General features: G+C 35.6%; 2 protein-coding genes across 3 annotated transcripts; one reads left to right on the top strand and one right to left on the bottom strand.

Annotated features, from left to right (window-relative positions):
- Positions 1 to 236: 236 nt before the first annotated feature.
- LOC132030987 (B3 domain-containing transcription factor NGA1-like) lies at positions 237 to 2166 on the top strand. Its single transcript, XM_059420803.1, has one exon. It carries the CDS (start codon positions 716 to 718, stop codon positions 1757 to 1759), a length of 1044 nt encoding a protein of 347 aa, XP_059276786.1. The 5' UTR covers positions 237 to 715; the 3' UTR covers positions 1760 to 2166.
- Positions 2167 to 9797: 7631 nt separating this feature from the next.
- LOC132030985 (uncharacterized) lies at positions 9798 to 17954 on the bottom strand. Of its 2 annotated transcripts, none has more exons than XM_059420801.1 (7): positions 17782 to 17954; positions 16946 to 17292; positions 15485 to 15619; positions 15361 to 15403; positions 10874 to 10942; positions 10675 to 10789; positions 9798 to 10255 (listed from the first exon to the last, which is right to left on the bottom strand). In XM_059420801.1, the coding sequence occupies exons 2-7, from the start codon at positions 17218 to 17220 to the stop codon at positions 10125 to 10127; spliced, it is 768 nt and encodes a 255-aa protein (XP_059276784.1). In that variant the 5' UTR covers positions 17221 to 17292; positions 17782 to 17954; the 3' UTR covers positions 9798 to 10124. The 2 variants fall into 2 exon arrangements, with proteins under 2 accessions (XP_059276784.1, XP_059276785.1); XM_059420802.1 differs by having other exon boundaries at positions 16946 to 17368; positions 17782 to 17946.
- Positions 17955 to 21825: the final 3871 nt, after the last annotated feature.

The following is a 21825-nucleotide window of genomic DNA, read 5'->3' as shown; positions in this document are numbered from 1 at the left end:
GACTCTATATAGTTGCATAAATTAGGAATAGAGTTAGAAACCGGTGCTTTACAAGACAGCTGGCTCTCTTGCCTCGTGGGCCTTTGGCAGAAATGAAAAATATACCACTCCACTTGTAGTGTCAACTGCTGTAATGAAGATCCATATATATACAACTAATTAACAATGAGACTACATATATGGAAGTGTATTTTAATTTTGATACTACCACCCAGGCTGATGACAAGGACAAGCTCTTCAGGAACCAATCAGATAATTCGTTAGTTCTCTCTCTCTCTCTTTCTACAGAAAGAAACACTACAAGAAAGAAAATATATTATAAAGAAAATTGCCTAACTTGATAAGATTCCAGGAAGCAGCCGCTAAGAAAATCACCACATGTGATATGATATGAAGGCATCATCATCATCTCTTTAACTGCTTAAGTTTTCATGTACACTACTCTCTTCTTCCTTAGCTCAGAAAAAAAAAAGCACCAATTTACCTCCCACACCCCCACAAACCCTTCTTTATTTGTAGCATATTGTAATTAGGGCTGATGGGAAGCTAGCTAGCTACGCAAATCCATCCTCTCCTCCTCTCACAAACAGTGCTAGAGAGAGAGAGAGAGAGAGAGAGCTTTTTCAAGTCTTAACCCTAGAACCATTTAACAGAAAAGTTGTACCACTACTACTACTTCATCTTTTCTAGATCTATTGGTGTGTGCTCGGAGATCATGAATTTCTTTGGTAGTAGACGAGGGATCCAACAAGAAGTTGACTCTTCAAAAGGTATGTGCCATTTTTCTTCTCAGTCTTCTTCTTCAGCATCCTCTTCTTATCACAACCAGCACCAGCAACCACCGAGTAGTAACAGTAGTACGGAGCTTATGTTGATGGATTCTTCGCCGGCTGGCGAAGATCATCACACCATGATTGAGAGGGAACATATGTTCGATAAGGTAGTGACACCCAGTGATGTGGGCAAGCTCAATCGTTTAGTCATTCCCAAACAACACGCGGAGAAGTATTTCCCTCTGGATTCCTCTAGTAACGACAAGGGGGGACTCCTCTTGAATTTCGAAGACAGAAACGGGAAGCCGTGGAGGTTTAGGTATTCCTATTGGAATAGCAGCCAGAGCTATGTAATGACCAAAGGTTGGAGCCGTTTTGTGAAGGAGAAGAAGTTGGATGCTGGGGATATTGTCTCATTTCAACGTGGAGCTGGTGAATCGGTCAAGCATCGTCTCTTCATTGACTGGCGCCGCCGTCCTGATGAAATGAATAATCCCTTTATGGTGCCGCACAATTTCTCTAATGGGCGGCTCTTCCCTTTGCAGCCTTTCCCACCGCATTCACAATATTCTCAACCTTATCCGCATAGCTACCACTATGGAATTGGTAACAATACTAGTCCTTATTATATGAGCACTTGTTTCAATAATAGCTTTCCGGCTACAATGCCTTTCAGTACCAGGCCGTTTCTGATGGGTCCCCAAAGTTGTAATAGTGGTGTTGTGGAGCCAAGGGTGTTCAACTCAGTGCCGGTGGTTCAAGGTAAGGTGGCAGCAAAGAGACTCAGGCTGTTTGGAGTGAATATGGACTGCCCCATGGATCACTCCGACATGTTTTCATCCTCGGCCTCTATCCCAACAACTTATTCTCAGGCACATGATCCCCAATTTTCGTCTTCCTTAAGGAATTTTAACAACAGCCCAATGCCCTCTGAAGAATCATCTGAAAAAGGCAAGTCATCCATGTCCTTGGATTTGGATATTTGATCTTCTACATTACTAGCATTATGTTTCTAGCAGAATCAATGTGCATAAACATTAATGTTTCTCACCTACAAGGGCCGGCAGTGCTAGTTAAGGCCTCAAAATACCAAATTACAAGGAAGAAATTTAGGAAACATTAAAAGAGAACAGAGAATTGAAGAGAAGCTAGCTAAATGCTGGTTCTTTTATTGGCAAAGGAGGACGAAAATAGCACATTATATTGGGTCCTTCATTTCGACACAACGTCATACCAATGTTCATTTTCAAGGTTCATGGGAAGTCTTTGAGATAGAAAGATTACTAATTTCAGGTTCAATTTGTGTATATGTAATACTCTAATTGACATCGATGATGAAATACTATTGCTAGATCCTCTGAATGCTGGTTAATTATTCTATTGTTTTCCTTGAGTTCCTTGTTAATTTTTTTTTTTTTTTTTTTTTTTTTTAAAAAAAAAAAACAAAGAAAGCACCCCATAGTGGTGGAGTGTCTATTAAAATGCAGATTAACATACAAAAACATAGAGGAGGAGACTAGACCAAATAAACCCCTACGGGTTGGAAGTAATGGGAGCCTTAATACTCTTTATTTTAATAGCCGGATCCAATATGCTAATTTCCAGCAATAATTTATAAGGATCTAATATGGATCAGTCATAGATTCCATTTTTCTTCATGGACCAAAACTTGATAATAGCTTTTCTAGCCTTAGCTTTTTTTATGTATACGTGTGCTTAGTTCACTTGACCAACTTCTTCTGTTTAACTGGTCTCCGTTGATTGAAACTTGACATCTAATGTCTTTCCTGACTTGTATTCGACAGTATTATGTAGTAAGGTGCAACTCAGACTCATATCAGGCTGATGAAAATTGAAGGTCATGGTGTTGAACATAGTAAAGTTAAAATGTCTACATGTTTGGTGCATGTTATCCGTATGACCATTAGGAAAGCGAGGTGCATGAATTTGACGATTTCAATGTGAGTAAGTTCATACTATATGTGTGAAACTATTTGGTAATTTTATGTCTAGAATTATCCTTTAACACCTATATAAACCACCCTTAATTTGTAATGTTACTTTGTAAAAGTGGAGTTTGTCGCCTACTTATTATTCCAACACATGGAAGGAATTGAACAAAGTTGAGGGTTTTTTTTTTTTTTTAATGGAATAAGATCCATTGGTTTTGGAATTAGTTATATACTTATCGCAGCTTCGTTGTTCGTGTTTGTGTGTGCTCTCAATGTTACTGTTCCGTACTTTCGCTAGCTTCTTCCTGTCATTAATCAGCAGCTACCTTTTCTTCTCAAGTTGCTTTTTGGCTGTCAATGATTCATTTCTCTGCCAAAAAAACGCATGCACCTTATTGGTAACTCATGGAATATTTTGAAATTGTCTCAAGTTATTCCAGGCCACTTAGTTAGTGGCTCTAATGAAGATGATCAACCATTATGGACTGGATCTAGTAATGGTATTTTCAATTGCTTTACAGTCCTAAATAACCTGAGACAAAAACAAGGTATTACCTATATGAATAATTACTAGGGGTCGGTTGGTTCAAAAACAAATTACGCTGGGATTAATTACGTTGGGATAAGTTATGCTGGGATTAGTTATTCTGGAGTTATTTTTTATTGACCGTTTGGTATGTTGGACTGAAAGTATTATACATTGGATAATTTCTAAAAAGAAGAGGTTTCTTCCTTATCCCGGAATAACTTATCCGGGGATAACTTATTCCACTCTATGGTAGGTATAAGTTATTCCAGCACTATTTTTACTCCTGGGATAACTTATTCCATGATTACTAACCAAACAAGGGATAAGAAATTGCTAAATTCTTATTCCAGGACTATTTATGTTTATCCTTCGTACCAAACGAGCCCTTATGGCTTAGAGTACTTATCCCTTTCAAAATTTTCTACTTTGATTGGAACTTGGAAGTCAAATAAGATACCAACTGATGATAACATCGATCAAGAGAATGCGTTTCTCATGACGGAGGACCGTGAAGGAGAACAGACACTCGACAATCCATAAGTCCGACAACCAAAACTACACTCCGATCCAAGGCCGCACACTCTCCCCTTATGCATGCCATTATCTGCTTTAAGCCACATGTCCAAACTCTCCTCTGGTTCGATTGGCCTACCTTAATCTTCAGTTGGCTGACTTTGAATGAACTCCTCCATGCATTGTTTGAAATTATTCTACAAAAACATTACACAATTATTTCATAAAAACAACATAGGTCTCAGTCTATGGCTAAATCCAAATGTTTGTTCCATCCTTCAACCAGCTTCTTCACGTAGGTTTCCTCGAATGCCTCATCCTGAGAAGCTGGTCTTCCTTTAGCGTTTTCCTACAAATTATTACATAATATGTATTAAAAACAATTGTTAAAAATCAAGAAAAATATATTAAACACGTTATCGATCTTCTTGGATGAATTTTCATACTGAATGAACCCACGTGTGCAAGGAGCCACCCTTATCGGAAGCTCTGGCTGCCTTGGCTTGTGCACGTACGCTGCTTCTGAATCCCCGGGAGACCCAATACTCATTTAGTGTAACCCATATATCTTCAGTAGTCCAAGATGGCCACTCACCAGAGTCTCCAGCAGTTTGAAACATGCATATCAATCAACCTTAGCATAATTCTTAAAATGAGTTGACAATCTTCGTAGCCTGAGCAGAAGGATAAAAGATGCATCATATTTAAAACATGGTAGACACTATATTTATAATTAATTAAAAAATAACAAAGTGCATACTTACTCACCTCCAGAGGGGACAATAATCAACCTCCGGAGCTCATCTAATTTTCCAACATCGAAAGGATCCTGCCTCTATGCTAAAGCTTGGGTCGGAGGTTGTGTAGCTGTGCCAGTATCAGTGTATAGGGATGTCGGAATGCTATCGACTCCATTATGCTATCTAGCAATATTGGGAGATGAAAATGGAGTGGATTCGGACGAAGGCATGGAAGAGTGCCTAACATTATGATTGAAAGATGAAGGCATTTCCTAAGCCGGAAATGACAATGCCTTGGTTCAACATCATAGTGGAAAGATTGAAGAAAATTCCAAAATGAATAGACTAGTTATGAAATAAACCAACCAGCCCAAACCCCCGCCACAAAGATGTCTTTTGAATTTAAATTAAAAAAAAAAAAAAACACACACACACACACACAAAACCAGTACTGGGACGGTCATGACATAATTTGTGTAACCATTTTTTTTTAAATTGATGTCTTAAACATGTTAAGTATAACGTTTGGTAATAAATAAATTTATTCTATTGTTTTGTGACAGAGGCCTTATATAGATAAAAAGAAAAACTGAGTACATTAAAAGAGTAGGGGTCATTCTGTCACCCTCCTCACTATGGGCATCCATGGATATACCTTAAAAGAAACAATTTCTAACTACACTCCCTCCTACAATTGAGATCTGATCTCTACAAAAACTTTTCGGATAATGTTAATTGTTTTTAAATATAACAAAGTCTCATTTTTTTGTAATTGACTAATAAAGAATATTAGATAAACGCAGGTTGGTTAGTGTGGAAGCCGGTTTCATGGATATCTCTGACAATGGGAGCTAAGATACTAATTGTGTGTACTCACTCACAACCATAATGAATTGTATATGTGTTTGTGTGGCTGAATCAAGTGTCAACACATGCAAGGTCCACCCCAGTCTAGTAATTTGTCTTTACAGTTCACTTATACATAGATATGGATCATAGGTTCCAGGTTTTTAGGTTTTCCACCTCCCTGCTTTGAAGCAAAGCCAGCTAACCAGATTTCCTTTCATTAATTAATCCAGTAGTACTACTGTAAAAAGTCCATAGATATTGCTTACATGGCACACATATAGAGTGATGGAAGCCAAAAAGCTACTAGCGTACTTGATTTAAGGGGTGGCAGTGACTCTGCTGGTTTCTGGGCCGACAAACATAGAAAAAACTTTTCTGCTGAGCTTTCACGTTTTAGTTAGTGAAACTGCAAGCTGCCACCTCTCTGCTAATTCCGAACTACTACTCCTATAGACATATCACAGCTTCACACTCACAGCCTTGTTTGGCTTGATTAGAGTAGGAAGGGTTAAACTAACTAATATTTAGTGTGAATTCGAACATAGAATCTGAATTTATTTTTTGAAATAAACCTTACATATTAGAAATTACATAAAAAGTTTTAGTTAACAATTTAAAAGTATCTACAAAAATTATGATAAAAAAAATTGTCTTTGACTATCCAAATAGTAACTGACACAAACAAATTGATAATGGAGGAAGTAGTAGTATCTGCCTATCTACTAGCGCAGATGCAACTTAATTAGCAACCCATATATCTCAACCCTACCTTGTTGGCAAGAAACACTAGGTGCATTGTTCTTTTGTGTCGTTTAGCACAAAAAAAAAAGGCAAGGGGAAGAAAATTGATTTTCATGTAATGTTGGCATCTAATAAATGCATGGTATCTTTTATCTTCTCTTTTTTCAAATTAAACCCGCCTTCCGGGCGAATTTGGTGTAGACCCCTATTACCTAAATATAGATAGAACAAACGTGTACAAAGAACGGGAGGGGACCAAAAAACCAAACCTCCACCTTAACTATTAGATCTATCGCATAATTCATAGTAATTATTAATACATTAATTTGTGAATAGTGCGATTGTTTTAAAGTTAACTTAATTTGACTTAGTACAACGCCGAGTACAACTAATTTTTTTTTTTTTTTATAGAATAAGTATTGTGCTGTAAAAGAAAAGTGATCCTAGCTAGAAGAAAGGATACCATATATCCACCTCTTACCAATACAAAAGTAGCCATTCATTCTTTTATAGGAGTGCAAGGGTTAAAAGATGCAATAATTGACACGTCAAAATGAGGCACTTCAGCTATGTTTAGTTAATAGGCTCAAATAGACCCAAAAAATTTCTAGGCGGATAAGTCATAAGTAAACTATTCTTTGTTTGAGTGGTTAAGTTTTCGTGTATTGAAACTATATAGATAATTATTTTATATCATTAAATCAAATAATTACCTTTAATAAAAAATGACTTTCTATATCAAGCTTAGTTTAGTAACTTTAAAGAAGTAATTAAACAACTTATAACTATAATACAAACACGGCTAGTATTTATAAGTCAATCCAAAAAGCTAGTCATTAGCAATCAATAGCTAGCTAGTAATACACTCCCACCGTCCCATATAATAAGTATCACCTTAGTCAAAAATACGCATATTAAGAAATCAATAATGTATTGTGAAGTTTATCAAATTACAGCCAAAAACACGCATATTAAGAAACCAATAATGCATTGTGAAGTTTATCAAATTACCCATATATAATAAAAATAAACTACTTTTACCTTCTAATTAGAGCATGCACAAGAAGTAAATCTTTTGACGTGGGAATCCAATAATACCAAGTTACTACGTGGCTTTTCCAATCATCATTTAGATGTTACGTTATTGTCTAAGCAAGAATCGAAAAAAAAAGCTACCAATTTATGTCTTTTTATAAGATGACACTTATTATGGGACAAAAAAATTTGATTAAGATGACACTTATTATGGGACGGAGGGACTAATACTCATTCTAAAGAGGGAGAGACACTGAGGAAGACTGAAATGAAATATTCGACATAGACCCCTTCTAATTTCTAGGGGTTAGGCAGCTAGCTCATGTCCATAAAGTCCTACTCGTACTTTAATCATACAATGTGTGTAATTGGGGGTGTTGGAGTTTGTGATCATATCATTTGAAAGTTTGGGTTGGGTTTAGATTTAAGTTATTAGAGAAAACACATAGAATACACATTTATTTTGGGTTTAGAGTTAAGTTATTAGAGAAAACACATGGAATACACATTTATTTATTTAATAATATTCTCAATAGGGGAGGAGTGTAACTATACATGTGAATTGAGGAATGTAAAATAGATATATAGTGCATATTCACTAAAGGTCCTAGACTTATAAAACTAGCTTGTCAAAATGAAACATAACACGTTTAATCAGTGATGCATGGCAGTAAGGATTGTGAGAGGGGGTGGGTGGGGGGGGGGCGGGGTTGGATTTGGTTGTCTACCCTAGACTTTTTTTTCTTCAAAATCTCAATTAATACCAACTCTCTCTGCTTGGACGAGCTAGCAGCCTTTTGCTGTATGACAGTATGAGGTTAAGAATAATGGGGTTCGTTAGGATTCCGCCTTTTCTAAAACAAAAAGAAGAAACTAATAGGCTTTCATGTGCTCATTAATGGAAATGGTAAGTGAGAGCAGACTAGGTAGGTTGCAGAAATTAGGAGGAAAAAAAGATAAAAGAGAGATAGAACGAATAAGGCCGGCTGGTCAGGGTGATATCTATGGAAATGGCACACACTACAAGCAGAACGACTACGTACGTACTGTTATTAATGTTTAATGTATTAAATGATTAATGCATATATATAATCTTTACATATGTAGTATAGTGGGTGGACAGACAGGAAGTGAAGTAGACAGAACGAGAGTTGTAAGAAAAGGGGTTTGGCGATAACAGTGACAAATGAGAAGGATATATATTGCACCAGATCCCAGAAAACAACTAAACTCAAAGCAATGATCATTAATGTGCATGTATGTACGAGCAGTGGGGGTCGTTTACCTGATAGTAACTGTTCGAGGCAGAGTTACGTTGCAACAGCTGTGGTTCCAATAACAGCCGTAAAGATTGAAACCAACGCTTATATAATATGGTCCAAAGTTGGTGGGCCCTAGCTAGTAGCTAGCTTAGTGATTACACACAATAGTTTCGTCCTCTCTTAACTTTCTAGTTTGATATGGGAATTTTGCACAATTATTGAAACACGCCTTTGCAATCCCAAGATTGTATATCTTCATCTTTCTTATCGTCTCCTTCACATAACATGCTACACTTGCTCTTCAGCTCGTTAAATTAAATTGTACGGTGCTAGCTCGGGTATCAACAGCACTGATCAAATCCCTAATTAACCTAAAGCTCTTTTACTATATGAAATGATTATTCTATGTTGCAGTGTTAGAATGTGTTATCGATTGTACATCGATGATAAAAACGTGCATCACTTCAAGCAAAGCTAAATTATATGCTACCTGCTTAATTCGTTTAATAGGATGACGTTGAAGTCATAATTCGCTACCGAAAGTCAAAGTCGAACAACCGTGGTATGGTAATATTTTTTAAAAATTGGAAATCGAAATTTTCAAAATGTACCATGAACGCCCCTAAATACTGTATTAATCTTCAAACTTAGTCCTTTGCAGTTTGTTCATCAGTTGCTTGCTTCCCGATCTCTAAAATCTTCTCCCGCTCTCTGTCATAATTTTTTTACATATTCGATACATCCACTAAAAAAATAAGGGACGTAATTTGATCGCATTTCCTTAAGCATGTAAGAATACATTCAAGCATAAAGCATTAGATGGCTTTTAATGCTCTTTAACTACTGTTCACCTCGCAATCTATTAGAGTAAACTTGAATTATGTTCTAATTTTCTAAGCTTGATGGTATGTAAATATTTATAAGCCTAAAGGACCTGTTTGGAAAGCCCCAATTGTGAATGTCATAAGGACCATGACCAAGCAATGTTTAATCGTTAATATAACAACATGCATAATTTAAACTATCAAGGCACGGTAAGAAGCCTGCAGCTCGACGATATTGCTGAGTGTTGATTACATTATGCTATATGATTTCTGCAGGCGCTATAGCACATGATCTACTTACTCTACAAACACAATGAGCTCGTAGCTTTCAAATACTAGCTAGGCGCTATAGTACATGATCTAGTTACTCCACAAAATGCCATAGCGATTTTTTCCTTTGACAACGTTAAGCTATTTATATATGTCTTTTTTTTTTTTCTTTTTTTTTTTTTTTTTCCTTGTGTGATAAATAGTCGCAATTACTCGCAGCAGTCGCCAAGTACACTACACAATGATGTCTGATGGGGATTTTGCTTGAGTGCCACCTACAGGCAAATAACAAGGAAACAAGGCAGCGTATCGGCTAGCAAGCCAAAAATCTTCATTCAACACTTTAGCTACAGAAGTTTTTGTGTTCCAAATAATTTTGGCAAAAGAGACTGCTGTAATATAGATATGAAAGCTGCAAAACAAGATGCCAAACTACACACTGCATCCTCAAACGAAATAAATACAATGGATAAGTAAGTTCACTCAGCATTTAAAAATACTGGCTCCAATAAATCTTTCAAGTTGCAGGCTCTGCAAGCCTCAAGATTACATTTGGCGGATAAATTTCAATGTTAGGGGGTATGAACAGCTTCCAGTGTAGTTTGAATCAGTTATCTACTTCCAAGTATCTTTCACCTACAATGCAGGATGAAATCCAAGACTGGCATTTGCTTCTACCCGGTGCACTACTCTTCTGATACTCCAATCATGGCAGAACTCAAGGGCAAGCCGAAGAGCCGTTCCGAGTCCCAGCACAACTATTACCCCTGCACATTGCTTCTTGCTTTCAACATGACAAGGGACAATTTAAGGGTCGTTCGGCAGGAGGTATTAGAGAAAATAATGGTATTAGCTTTGTATTATTTAATCCCTTGTTTGGTAGTCTTTCCAATCTATGTATAACTAATACACTACTCTTGTACGTAGTAAACCATGGCATTAACAATACCAGTAGTATTCCTATTCTAAGACACCCTATTCATTACTATGTAGAAATCATGCAATGCATGTTATTTAACACAACAACCAAATAGTCAATAATGTCAGATTACTAATCCCAACATTACTAATACACCCCATTCAGTACTATTCTTGTACACCCAACCAAACGACCTCTAACAATTCTAATTTCCAAGTTTTGACAACAGACGATTAATGAGAAGCTGAAAAGATCAAGAGCATGTACCGATAATGATGTTCACAGGCAGTGCAGAGACTCCAAGTGTAATGGATATTAACACATCCAGAAAGAGGCCACCAATGAGGATACAAAATGCTACCCAAAGTGGATTAAGACAACCCTGTACAAACTGACTGATTTAGAAGTAATACAGAAGACATCATGAGTTCAAAGCAGGTGCTTGGGAAAGTGTAATATTCCTTACTCTATCCCGCTCTTGGGAAATATCTGTCCCCCTAAAAGAAGGATCCACTCTCCAAATCCAGTAACTTGTCTGCCATCCATAAAATAATGCAATCAAAACATAATTACAAGAGTATCTATCCCAATAATTTGTAGCTGACTAATCTTCGAGCTTATATCTTTTTCTGAGTCATATACACTTAAATTAAGAATCTGGATCCACATTAGTCATCTGTTTCTAACCAGATATAAAATTTTAAATCAGTAGAAAATATGTCATAGAAAAAATAAGGGCATCTCTATCCATATTTTTGGAGCCACACAACAAAAAAAAAAAAAAATGAAATTACTATGTTACGGAAATGGACATTGGGCCTAACTCAAAACTGTAAAACTCACAAAAACAGTCAAAAAATTCTCTCTAGAAACATACGCACTCTGTACACTTTCAAACGTTGGTCCGTAATGGTCACGGCGAAACTCAATTCTGAAGAAAACGCAGGAAAAAGAACCTATGCAACAGCTATTAACCTGTCTACGAGTACAAATTCGGCTAATCTCCGACATGCTCGAGAATGGTGGTCACCAAACAGACCACTCATAATGGTGTACCAGCTGTGATATTCAAGGCCAAGGATTACTTTGGAACCACGGCTGAAAAATGTCGACTAACAATCTGGGTCGATTCTCAAAACCTAGGCCCCAAATCGAAAGACTTAGATCAAAATTCAAAGAACTCTTCCCGATTAAGGGGTCTGCTAAAATCGGAGTCCTCGATAACGATATTGTGTTTCTTGATTTTATCAATGAAGATGATTTCAATACGGTGTGGTTCAAAAGAATGTTCACAATCGACAGATTGCAAATGTGGTTGCAGAAATGGTTTCCCGATTTCAAACCCGATGAAGATATACTTATAGCTCATGTTTGGGTTCTGCTTCCAGGTATCCCCTTTCATCTCCACACATGGCATTTTGTAAAACAAATTGTTAGCAATACGGGCACTGCCTCACCCTAGATGCTGCTACTTTGGTTCGACTAGGCCAAGTATGGCTAAGGTTCGGGTGGAGATTGATTTACTTAAGAATCTCCCAGACTCTGTTTATGTTGGGCTTGGAACTTGATGAATCCCCATTAAAAAGGTCATTATCAGAAAATCGAGTATGAAAATATACCAAAGATTTGTAAGCATTGTAAGAAGCTAGGTCATAACATATTGAATTGTAGAGTGTTGGAAAGGATTAGAGCCAAGGATTCCAAAGATGCTGGAAAGTTCACTAACTGAAGAGGGATCCGATGGTACCACAAATTTGGAAGAAAGTGAAGACAAAGGAGAGGCGAAAAACAATGAAAGTTTAGGCAAGATTGGGCAGATTTCTGAGGCAGTGAATAAGAATGAAAATGGGGATGGACAGAAGCTTGAGGCTGAGATCACAAAAGAGGCGGACATGGAAAAGAAAAGGAAAATTCACAAGGCCATGATGGCTAGGCAGAACATCAGCAAAAAGAAAAAAACCAGAAAAAGATGGTGCCTACGAAGAAAAGCAATGTTGTTTTTCAGCCAGCTACAACTCATATAAGAAACAAGTCTAGGACTGCTATTTAAGAAGCTAATTCTTCCCAGTCTAAGGGTAAGGATGACACACAGCAGGACCAAAATGACAATAATGCAGTTAACAACTCTGCTGATCAGAATAAGGTCGTTATGGATGGGGCAGAACTGAGCAGTCATGTTGGTGAAGTCAATGCTAGAACTGATAAGGTAAGGATATAACAGAACAAAGGGAAAATGAAGAACGAAGGGGATAGCATGACAGGAAGCAACTCTAGGCATGAGATCACTGGAAACTCTGATAATAGTGACGATGTCATAGAGAACACTTATCAATCTGATAGTGAAGCACTGGTCAACAACACAAAGTTCAGGATGATCTCAATAATATTAATCTATCTACCAGTTACAATTGGTTGTGGACCTTAGGTGTGATCCAACTACTGAGAAGTCTATTTAGCAATACGAGGAACAATGTGTGAATCGAGTTACCTCATGACGGTATACAAGACAACTTCACGCTCAATGAGGAGACCAAATCACTGGAATTCAGAATCGATTCTTCTAAAGAACAAGCAGATCATATCTCTGATCAAGACAGGAAGGCAACAACAAAACAAATGACATACAAGAAAAAGGGGAAGAAGCAGACAAAGAAAGAAAGGCAACAAGCTAAAAGAAAGGCGCATTGCCTCATCAAGAAAGGAGGACAACAGACAAAATGACACTAGCCAAGTTTCCCTTTTTTTTTTTTTTTTGGCTAAGGTAAAAGTAAGCCAAGTTTCCCATGATTAATGCAATCTATTCGAATATTAGAGGCGTGAGGGGTGTCAATGGGACGGTTCGGTCGGTTATTTTAAAAAAATTATACCATCCCAATTTTTCGGTTATTTTATTTTGTATAACCAAAATTAGACTTTTTGAGACCGTCCCATCATCTCGGTTTTTCTTCGGTATCAGTACGGTTCGGTTAATTTTCAGTTATTTTAGTTTTAAAGTGTAGCCTAAAAATACACCATCATTAAAATGTAACGACACAGACCTCCACAAACCTATTTGTAGTACACCATCAAATAAAGCTTCTATTTGTTTCTTATGAAATATTTAATGTAAAAGCTATTAAAAAAACTACACAAAGTAATTCAACTGATATGTGTTATATCAAGTAGCAAGACAACAACGATGGCATCATCGCGACGTGAATCCTCACTGATTGACCAGGGAGAAGAATAACTTGCCAAAGACAACAATGTTGAATTGAGCCAAAACAAACATTAGCTTGTAGGCCACAGAAACCACAACTTGAATTTGATACATATACATCAAGCACCATAGTAGAGGAGACCAAGATAGAGGTAAACTTCTGTTAGTGCTAACTATAACAAAAAATGCCTACTTAAATCATCTAAATCTATGACCATATGACTATGTATACGAAGTATCCTTTTGAAACTAAATCCAATCAACTAAAGGCCCAAAATTTAGTGGCCAAAATTCTATTTTATATTTCAAAGAGAACTTATAAAATATATTTTATATATTCATTTAACATATTTGTAATATATAAAATATTTTTCATACATGTAAGGCTATTCGGTTCGGTTCGGGAATTTTTCGGTTTTTTGTATAAATTAAAAGACCACCCTAATTATTTGGGACGGTTATAAGCTTAAATAAAAATCCACAGTTTTATTGAAAAAAAACTATAAATCGGTTCGGTATGGTTCGGTTCGGTCGGTTTTTCATATTTTTTTGACACCCCCGCGTGATATCAAAAAAAGCTATTCATAGACTAAAACACCTAGTCAACATTAACAAAGTGATTTGTGTTGCAATTTCAGAACCGCTTGTTGATATGAACAAGATTGAAGGATACCTAGGATTTCAAAACTGTCAAGCCAATACAAATCGCAAAATACGGTGTTTTTGGAGCTGCTTGGATAATGCCACTATATTATCCAATGATGACCAACAAATGACACTCAGTTACAATGATTCCACGAATAACAACAGTTACTTCGTTACTGCCAGTCTATGCAAAATGTACATCTTTGGAAAGGAAAGATCTTTGGGATAGCTAAGAAAATATTAGCACCCTACTGTTTTCCCAGTAGTAAATCTTGTCCTAGAGATATGACAAGGGGCAGGCCGAGGATCTTATTGGATCATTCATGGCTAACACCCTACTTCTTTCCTTGCAGATACTTTAGTTAACGTTCCAGCTGAGGCTTGACCATCCATTACTCATTCCAATCCCAGTTGAGGTGAGTCGTCTGCACAAGCCGTGAAAGCTTCCAGTTATTCTTTATTTTTTTTCCTGTTATACTTGTAGGGCTTAAAGATTTTTTTTTCCTGTTATACTTGTAGGGCTTAAACCCAGCATCTTATGTTTTTGAATGTTCACTTAGATGCTTCGTGACGAGACTTGCCGGATTTGGGATTTCCGTCGCTTACATATTTTGTTGTTTTGTGTTTACTACGTTGTGAGGATGGATGTGGATGTAGATAATTGGTTGGGTGTTGACGGGTTGATTACAGGGATTTTGGGGATGCTCCTGTTATAGAGGAAATTTTGCTGAAATTGTTACTAAATTCTGCCATAGTTGTGTTTAATCAGTAAGTATCTAAATGAGTATTGAATTATGTTCAACTAAGACGCATTTCGGTTCGCTTGGTGCATAGAAGTCTGCTAAGTGCCAATTACGGCCCTCGGGATTTCGTTCGTGATAGAACACCCAAGGGAGGCAGGTGCAGTCAAATGCGCAAATTCAAAAACCTGTGAGCTGAAAGGCCAGAATGATATTCATGCTTAAAAAAATCAGTCTAGCTTGAAGGCTGAAGCACCCAGCAACAACTTCAAATAGAGAGCGAAAAGAATGCATTACTAATGTTTAAAGAGATCCAATGTCCAGCCTTCATCCAGAATTATTGCCATCCAAACAAAGATAGGTACTTACAGGTGCATGAGACTCTGGAGATGCCACATTTGCAGCTACTTGCCTGCATAAAATGGCAAACCTACATCAATATACTGTCTTATAGGGAAAAACAAGATTAAAATGCTCTTAGTCTATCACTTACTGGCATATTTCACATTTATTTGAACCTCTAGTATTAAACCATGTTTCTATGCATGTCAGATGTGCTTTTGCCAATCCACCACGACAATGGCATCCAAGATCGATCAACTCTTCTTCATTTTCCTCTTGACATACTCTGCAAGAATATCACAGAAAACAAATTTCAAAGAATTTCAAACTGGACCAGTGCCTCATTCTTTAAATTTTAAAAAGCTGCTTCAGAGACTTTCCAAAGTACGTAAAAACTTCAAAGATTGGTAATCTGAATATGGAAATCAAAAAATAAAAAATAAAATGATTGGCACTATCAATATTAAATCAAAAATAAAACGTCATTTTGCTGAATGAATATAAAAAAGAGACTACCTTAAAAGGTCCTTCTCTTTTGCAAATATCATATACTTAATCAACCAGGATTTGCTAGCCTGTTTTAATTTAATTATGGACATCAATTTAATTCTCTTTTTTTTAATAAACTGATTCAAATATGAATCCTGTAAGCATTCCGAACTCACATATTTCGGTGATTCCTTTTCAATTTTTAATCTCTTGTTAGTTATTTGTTGTACTCTACCATTCAACTACACAAAAGTGATGTGTAAGGAGCACTACCACTACTAGGATCATGATTATAAAAATACATCAAATTCACAGCAGCTCATGATGCACAGAGAGGAAAAAAAAGAAGCTCATGACGCAGAGCTAAATCCTAGCGAGAACAAAAGGTCATAGTGTCGAAAAGGAAGAAGGTATGGGAACTTCATTTATGGTTAGTATATCCAGATACCATCATAGAATACAAAGTCAACGCGATATTGATAAATAAACTACTTCGGACATGGTTACAGAAATAGATCATTTTACAACAGCCCTGGAAGAAAAAGCTAAATCATGGTAGAACAAGAGATCTTCCAAGAAGGTGGTCTCACCAAGCAAGATTTCTTCTTTTTGGCTTATTCAATCCAGATGTGGCTACAATGCAAACATTGCACATAAAAAGGGCGAAATAAGGATCAAAAAGTTTGAAAAATATAGAGGGTTAACACTAAGGACCCGTTTGGCGATAAAAGTTATGACCCGTTTGGCGATAAAAGTTATGACCCGTTTGGCGATAAAAGCTATTCACTTTTTTCCGGGATAAGTTTTCACGTTATTTGAAAATCAGGGTTTGGCCATGAAAATTCCAAATCCAACTTGAAGTTGTATTTCAAGTTTGGAGAACACCTGTTTTCCAACTCACTTTTCACTTTTGAAATTGTATTTAAGTACATTCAAGCATGAGCATTATTCCATATATTCTTTGCAAAAAGCATAACCAAACACAACTCCATAAATTCAATAAGTGAGAGTATTTGGAATCTATGGCCAAACACCTAGTAAAACTTTACATGGTGCTTATGAGAAATCAGTAAAGAAATACATCGTAAGTCGTAAACTTTATGCAAGTAGAAGAGCTAGAAACCTGCATTGTTCATGAAGACTATGATTCCTGGATAAGTACGGCTTCTTAGGAGACTCTACAATTTCTATTTTCTCAATGGTGCAAATATTCCCAACCGGGTCTGTGGTTAGTGTGGCAGCCTGGGAGTTGGGTGATTCGCCTGCAGAAACCACTATGGTGAGTTCAGATTGATCCACTGCTAAGTCATGATTGCTGGCCTCCGCACTCTGCTTTTCAATATCATATGGATCATCGCAGTCGGTACTATCATGCCGGACTACACCGACATCTTGCATTGGTAACAAAATATAAAGGACCAACCCAGCCAACACGTTGCTATCCTTGTGCAACCCTTTTTAACATTCCTCCTATATAAAAACAGGCTCAGACTCAATATAAAGCTGAGATTATTTTGTTGACTATACCCATACTCACCAGATAAACCTGAATCAAGCAAACAATTAGACTTGTTCAAATGCAAATCTCAATATGAATTCTTTTTTGGTTTTCAATGTTTACTTAAATAAAGGGAGTACACACACATGTCAATATCTAACTGGGAGCAACTGATCCATCAAAGATGTACAGAAGCAAAAAAGTAACAGAAATTAAATGAAAAAAGAAGACCCATTTGAGCAGAATCCACATCGAAAACAAGTAGAATGGTAATACACAACTCATAATTCTCCTGTTTCAATCCCACAATTGTCGTGCTTTACCATTCCAATTAGATATTATTGTTTTAATCGATTTTTAACATTGAAGTAACCTATTATGAAACAAGAAAAAATAAAGAGAAGTAAAAACATTGTAGGTAAAGATATAGAAATGTCGAGACTAGAGAGAGAGAGAGAGACCTGAGAGTAACGGTGATTCAATGGGAAAATAGTAGTAGTGGAGCGGACGGAACTGGATACTCACCACCAGTATCTCTACACCCAACTGCCAAATAAAAATCTGATTTCTTTTATTTACTTTGGCCGCCACGGTTGGTTTCTGGAGAAGATTGAATACCAAACAAGTACCTACGTTAGAATAAGGGATAAGTTTGACTAGCCAAGGTCCAAACCCACTTAAAATTATGATTAAGTTAAGTGGCTAAATTTAATAAACTTTTAAAAAATACAAAAAAAACCCAACTTAACTCCAACCCCCCAAATCCATTTATATCAAAATCAAAAACCATTAAAAAAAAAAAAAACACTTCATCATCAGACGCTCAAAATCAACCGTCCCTCACGTTCTTCACTTATACCTTGTTCTTATATACCGAAACCGACGAACTTGTTCTTCCTGCGTCACAAAGCTCCAAAGGTTCTTCGTAAGTTTTTTTTGAAACTCCTCAGGGTTATGGAAAATAGTGCTTGCACTTTTGTTGATTTTTTTGAAGAAAATAAGTTCGATCGTGGTTGTTACAACTTTGAAGGTCATATGTGGAGTTTTAAGGTGGTTCAAAGTTTGACAAAATCAAACAACTGCTGAGATTGCATGCTTACGAAACCCTTATTTAGTGTATTTGTTTAATTCTTGTGGGATACGTGATTGTAAATAGCGTAAACTGGTAGTGAAATTTACATTTTTGTTGTTGTTGTCCTTCTATGGTTTGGGAAAAAGGGGTTTGCATTTGTTTTGATTTTTCAAAAAAAATTGATTACTTAGTTGTTCGAATAATTATTGAAAAATCATATAGTTGTTGAGTGTCAAGTTGTTGAATTTGTCTTCTTTTCATATATTATGGATGTCTTGATATTATCAAACAAGAATGAAATTTATGAAATATGTAAGTATAGGGGTGTTGGCCACAAGTGGTGTGGTATAGAAGTGATTGTATGTAACATTTTGATTGTTGTTGTGTTGTGGATTTTATATTTGTTAAAGTTTGTTTGATTAGCGGATTATGGAAGAAGTTAATATGACATTAATTTTTCTTATAATTGTAGGGATAATGTTGCTAATATTTATTTTGAATGATAATTATTCTTGTTGGACTTGAAATTAATTGATAGATTGTGAACAATTGTGAATTGAATATAAATGAAATATTGTTGGATTATGTAAAAGGAGCTACTAATGTGTATTTTGTAGATAAAATGTCTCCAACTGAAAGAAAAGATCAGAACTCTACTATGACATCAACTAGAGATAGTAACTAAGATAAAACATCATTAGATTATTATGAACGAGTAAGAGTATTTTGAAATAATTGGAATGTTGTCGAATGTATCTCCAAATCATGAAAATAAACTTAAGACCGTTGGAAGATTGTTGTTGAAGATTAGAGGCCAAAGAAGCCTGTCAAGTAGAAGAAGAAATAAGGTTTGAAGATTACAAAAAAAAAGAGCTGAAATTACACATTCTTAACATAAATCTACCCAGGAAAGAGACGATGTGGATGATGATGATACACATTCTACAAATAAAGCTTCCCAAAGAGGATCTGAACATGAATATGATCAAGTAGAAGATGGAACTGATGAAGATAAAGATGATAATAATATCACATCTGTTCAAAGGTTGACGATCATAGGTGAATTTTTAAAAATCAACATGATGAGAATGTCAAGTCTTTTACTGCCGAGTCTTCTAGATTTGGGAGTGATCCCAACAGACCTTCCACCGATAGTTCTCAGAAGTATTAGTCTTGATAAGTACGACGTCAAGATGTCTTTGGACAAACACAAATATTTGAATGGTGATGTTGGGTGTGGTAGATAAGGAATTGGAGCCCTGACGTGGGCTGATGAACAATTTATTTAAATTATATTATTTGTACCCCCAAGTATGTTTAAGTTGTGTTTTTTGGAACCCCAAGGTGGGTTGATGAACATTTATGTTTAAGTTATGTATTTTATGTTCTTGGAGCACTAAGGTAGATGTTGAACAAATTATTTATTTTATGTGTTCAGTATATGTTTTCTATGATCAGTATGTATTTTATGTTCAATCTATATTTTCTATCTTAGATAAGGCGTTGTTGCAAAAAATTAAACGAGAAGGTGCAACAACTCATACAATACGATTCTTTTTAACAACTTAAAAATTGTTGAAACAAGTCACTTGTTTGTAGCTGTTAGATGTGTTTAACAACCGATAAATTATTCGAATAGTTTCAAACAAGTCGTTTGAAAAAGATTTGTTTTTTAAATTGTTGCAACAACTAAGAAATTATTGGAATAGTTTCAAACAAGTCACCTGAATTGTTGCAACAACCAATGATGAAGTTGGAATAGTTCCAAACAAGTCACAAATTTGTTTGCAACAACTTAGGAATTATTGGGATAGTTTCAAACAAGTTATAGGGTTGTTGCAACTTCTGATAGAATTGTTGTAATTGTTTCCAACAAGTATCAAAGTTGTTTTTTAAATGATTACGTTCGAAAAAAATCATATAACTTATCAATTGTTGCAACATTTCACTCTATAGCGTCAAAAACTATAATTATTGTTTAAGACTATCACTAAATATCATTGAAACACTTTGTTGATCAAGTAAATCACGTCAAATCACTCTATTGATCACTCGATTTAGGTTGACTATACTTAGTTGATCATCCATTATGATCAAATTACTATCTAATTGATTAAGGATATCATTAGATATGTGTATTGGTCACTAAATATCATTGAAACACTTTGTTGATCATTAAATATGGTTGAATCAAGTAATTCACGTCAAATCACTCTATTGATCATTCGTAGGATGAGTACACTTAGTTGATCATCTATTATGATCAAATTACTATCTAATTAATAAAAGATATCATTAGATATGTGTATTGATCACTAAATATCATTGAAACACTTTGTTGATCATTAAATATGGTTGAATCAAGTAATTCACGTCAAATCATTCTATTGATCATTCGTAGGATGAGTACACTTAGTTGATCATCTATTATGATCAAATTACTATCTAATTAATAAAAGATATCATTAGATATGTGTATTGATCACTAAATATCATTGAAACACTTTGTTGATCATTAAATATGGTCAAATCAAGTAATCATTCATGTCAAATCACTCTATTGATAACTTGATTTAGGTTTACTACATTTAGTTGATCATCTATTATGATTAAATTACTATCTAACTAATTAAAGACATCATTTGATATATGTATTAATTATTAAATATGGTCGAATCAAGTAATTCATGTCAGATCACTATATTGATCACTTGATTTAGATTGACTACACTTAGAATTGCCCGATTTGTTGCAACAATTGCAGTATTTGTTGCAACAAGTAACATAGTTGTTGCAGCAAGTCTCAATACTTGTTGGAACAATCCCAACAACTAACATAGTTGTTGCAACAAGTCCCAGTACTTGTTGGAAAAACTACAACAAGTAATATAGTTGCTGCTACAAGTCTTGTCACTTGTTGGAAACCTATCAAGTAACACAGTTGTTGCAACAGATCTTGTTACTGGTTGAAGACTATTTCACGGATTTTCAACATGGCATAAGTTATTAGTTGATGCAACAAATCAAGTTACTTGTTAGAAAAATCAGAACAACTAACATAGTTGTTTGCAACGAGTCCAGTACTTGTTGGAAAAATTACAACAAGTAATATAGTTGCTGTAACAAGTCCTGTTACTTGTTGGAAAACCCCAACTAGTAACAAAGTTGTTGCAACAGATATTGTTACTTATTGAAAATGTTCAGCAATTTCATTTGTGATTTGAACAAGATTAACATATTATACAAATCAAGTTCACAAACTTTAACAACAAAATTTATTATTACAAGTAAGAACAAGATTAACATGTCATGTAATCCAAGTTCACAAACATCAACCAAAGAATTTATTATTACAAAAAAGAACACAATCAACAACTATGGAGCATTTCAGTCTGGGCATGTAGTTCTCTTGTGTCCAATCCTTTTGCATATG

The sequence above is a fragment of the Lycium ferocissimum genome, chromosome 9 (assembly GCF_029784015.1).
Source record: "Lycium ferocissimum isolate CSIRO_LF1 chromosome 9, AGI_CSIRO_Lferr_CH_V1, whole genome shotgun sequence".
Lineage (NCBI taxonomy): Eukaryota > Viridiplantae > Streptophyta > Magnoliopsida > Solanales > Solanaceae > Lycium > Lycium ferocissimum.
The sequence above is the reverse complement of the archived record's forward strand: the minus strand, read 5'-3'. Positions and strand labels throughout refer to the sequence as shown.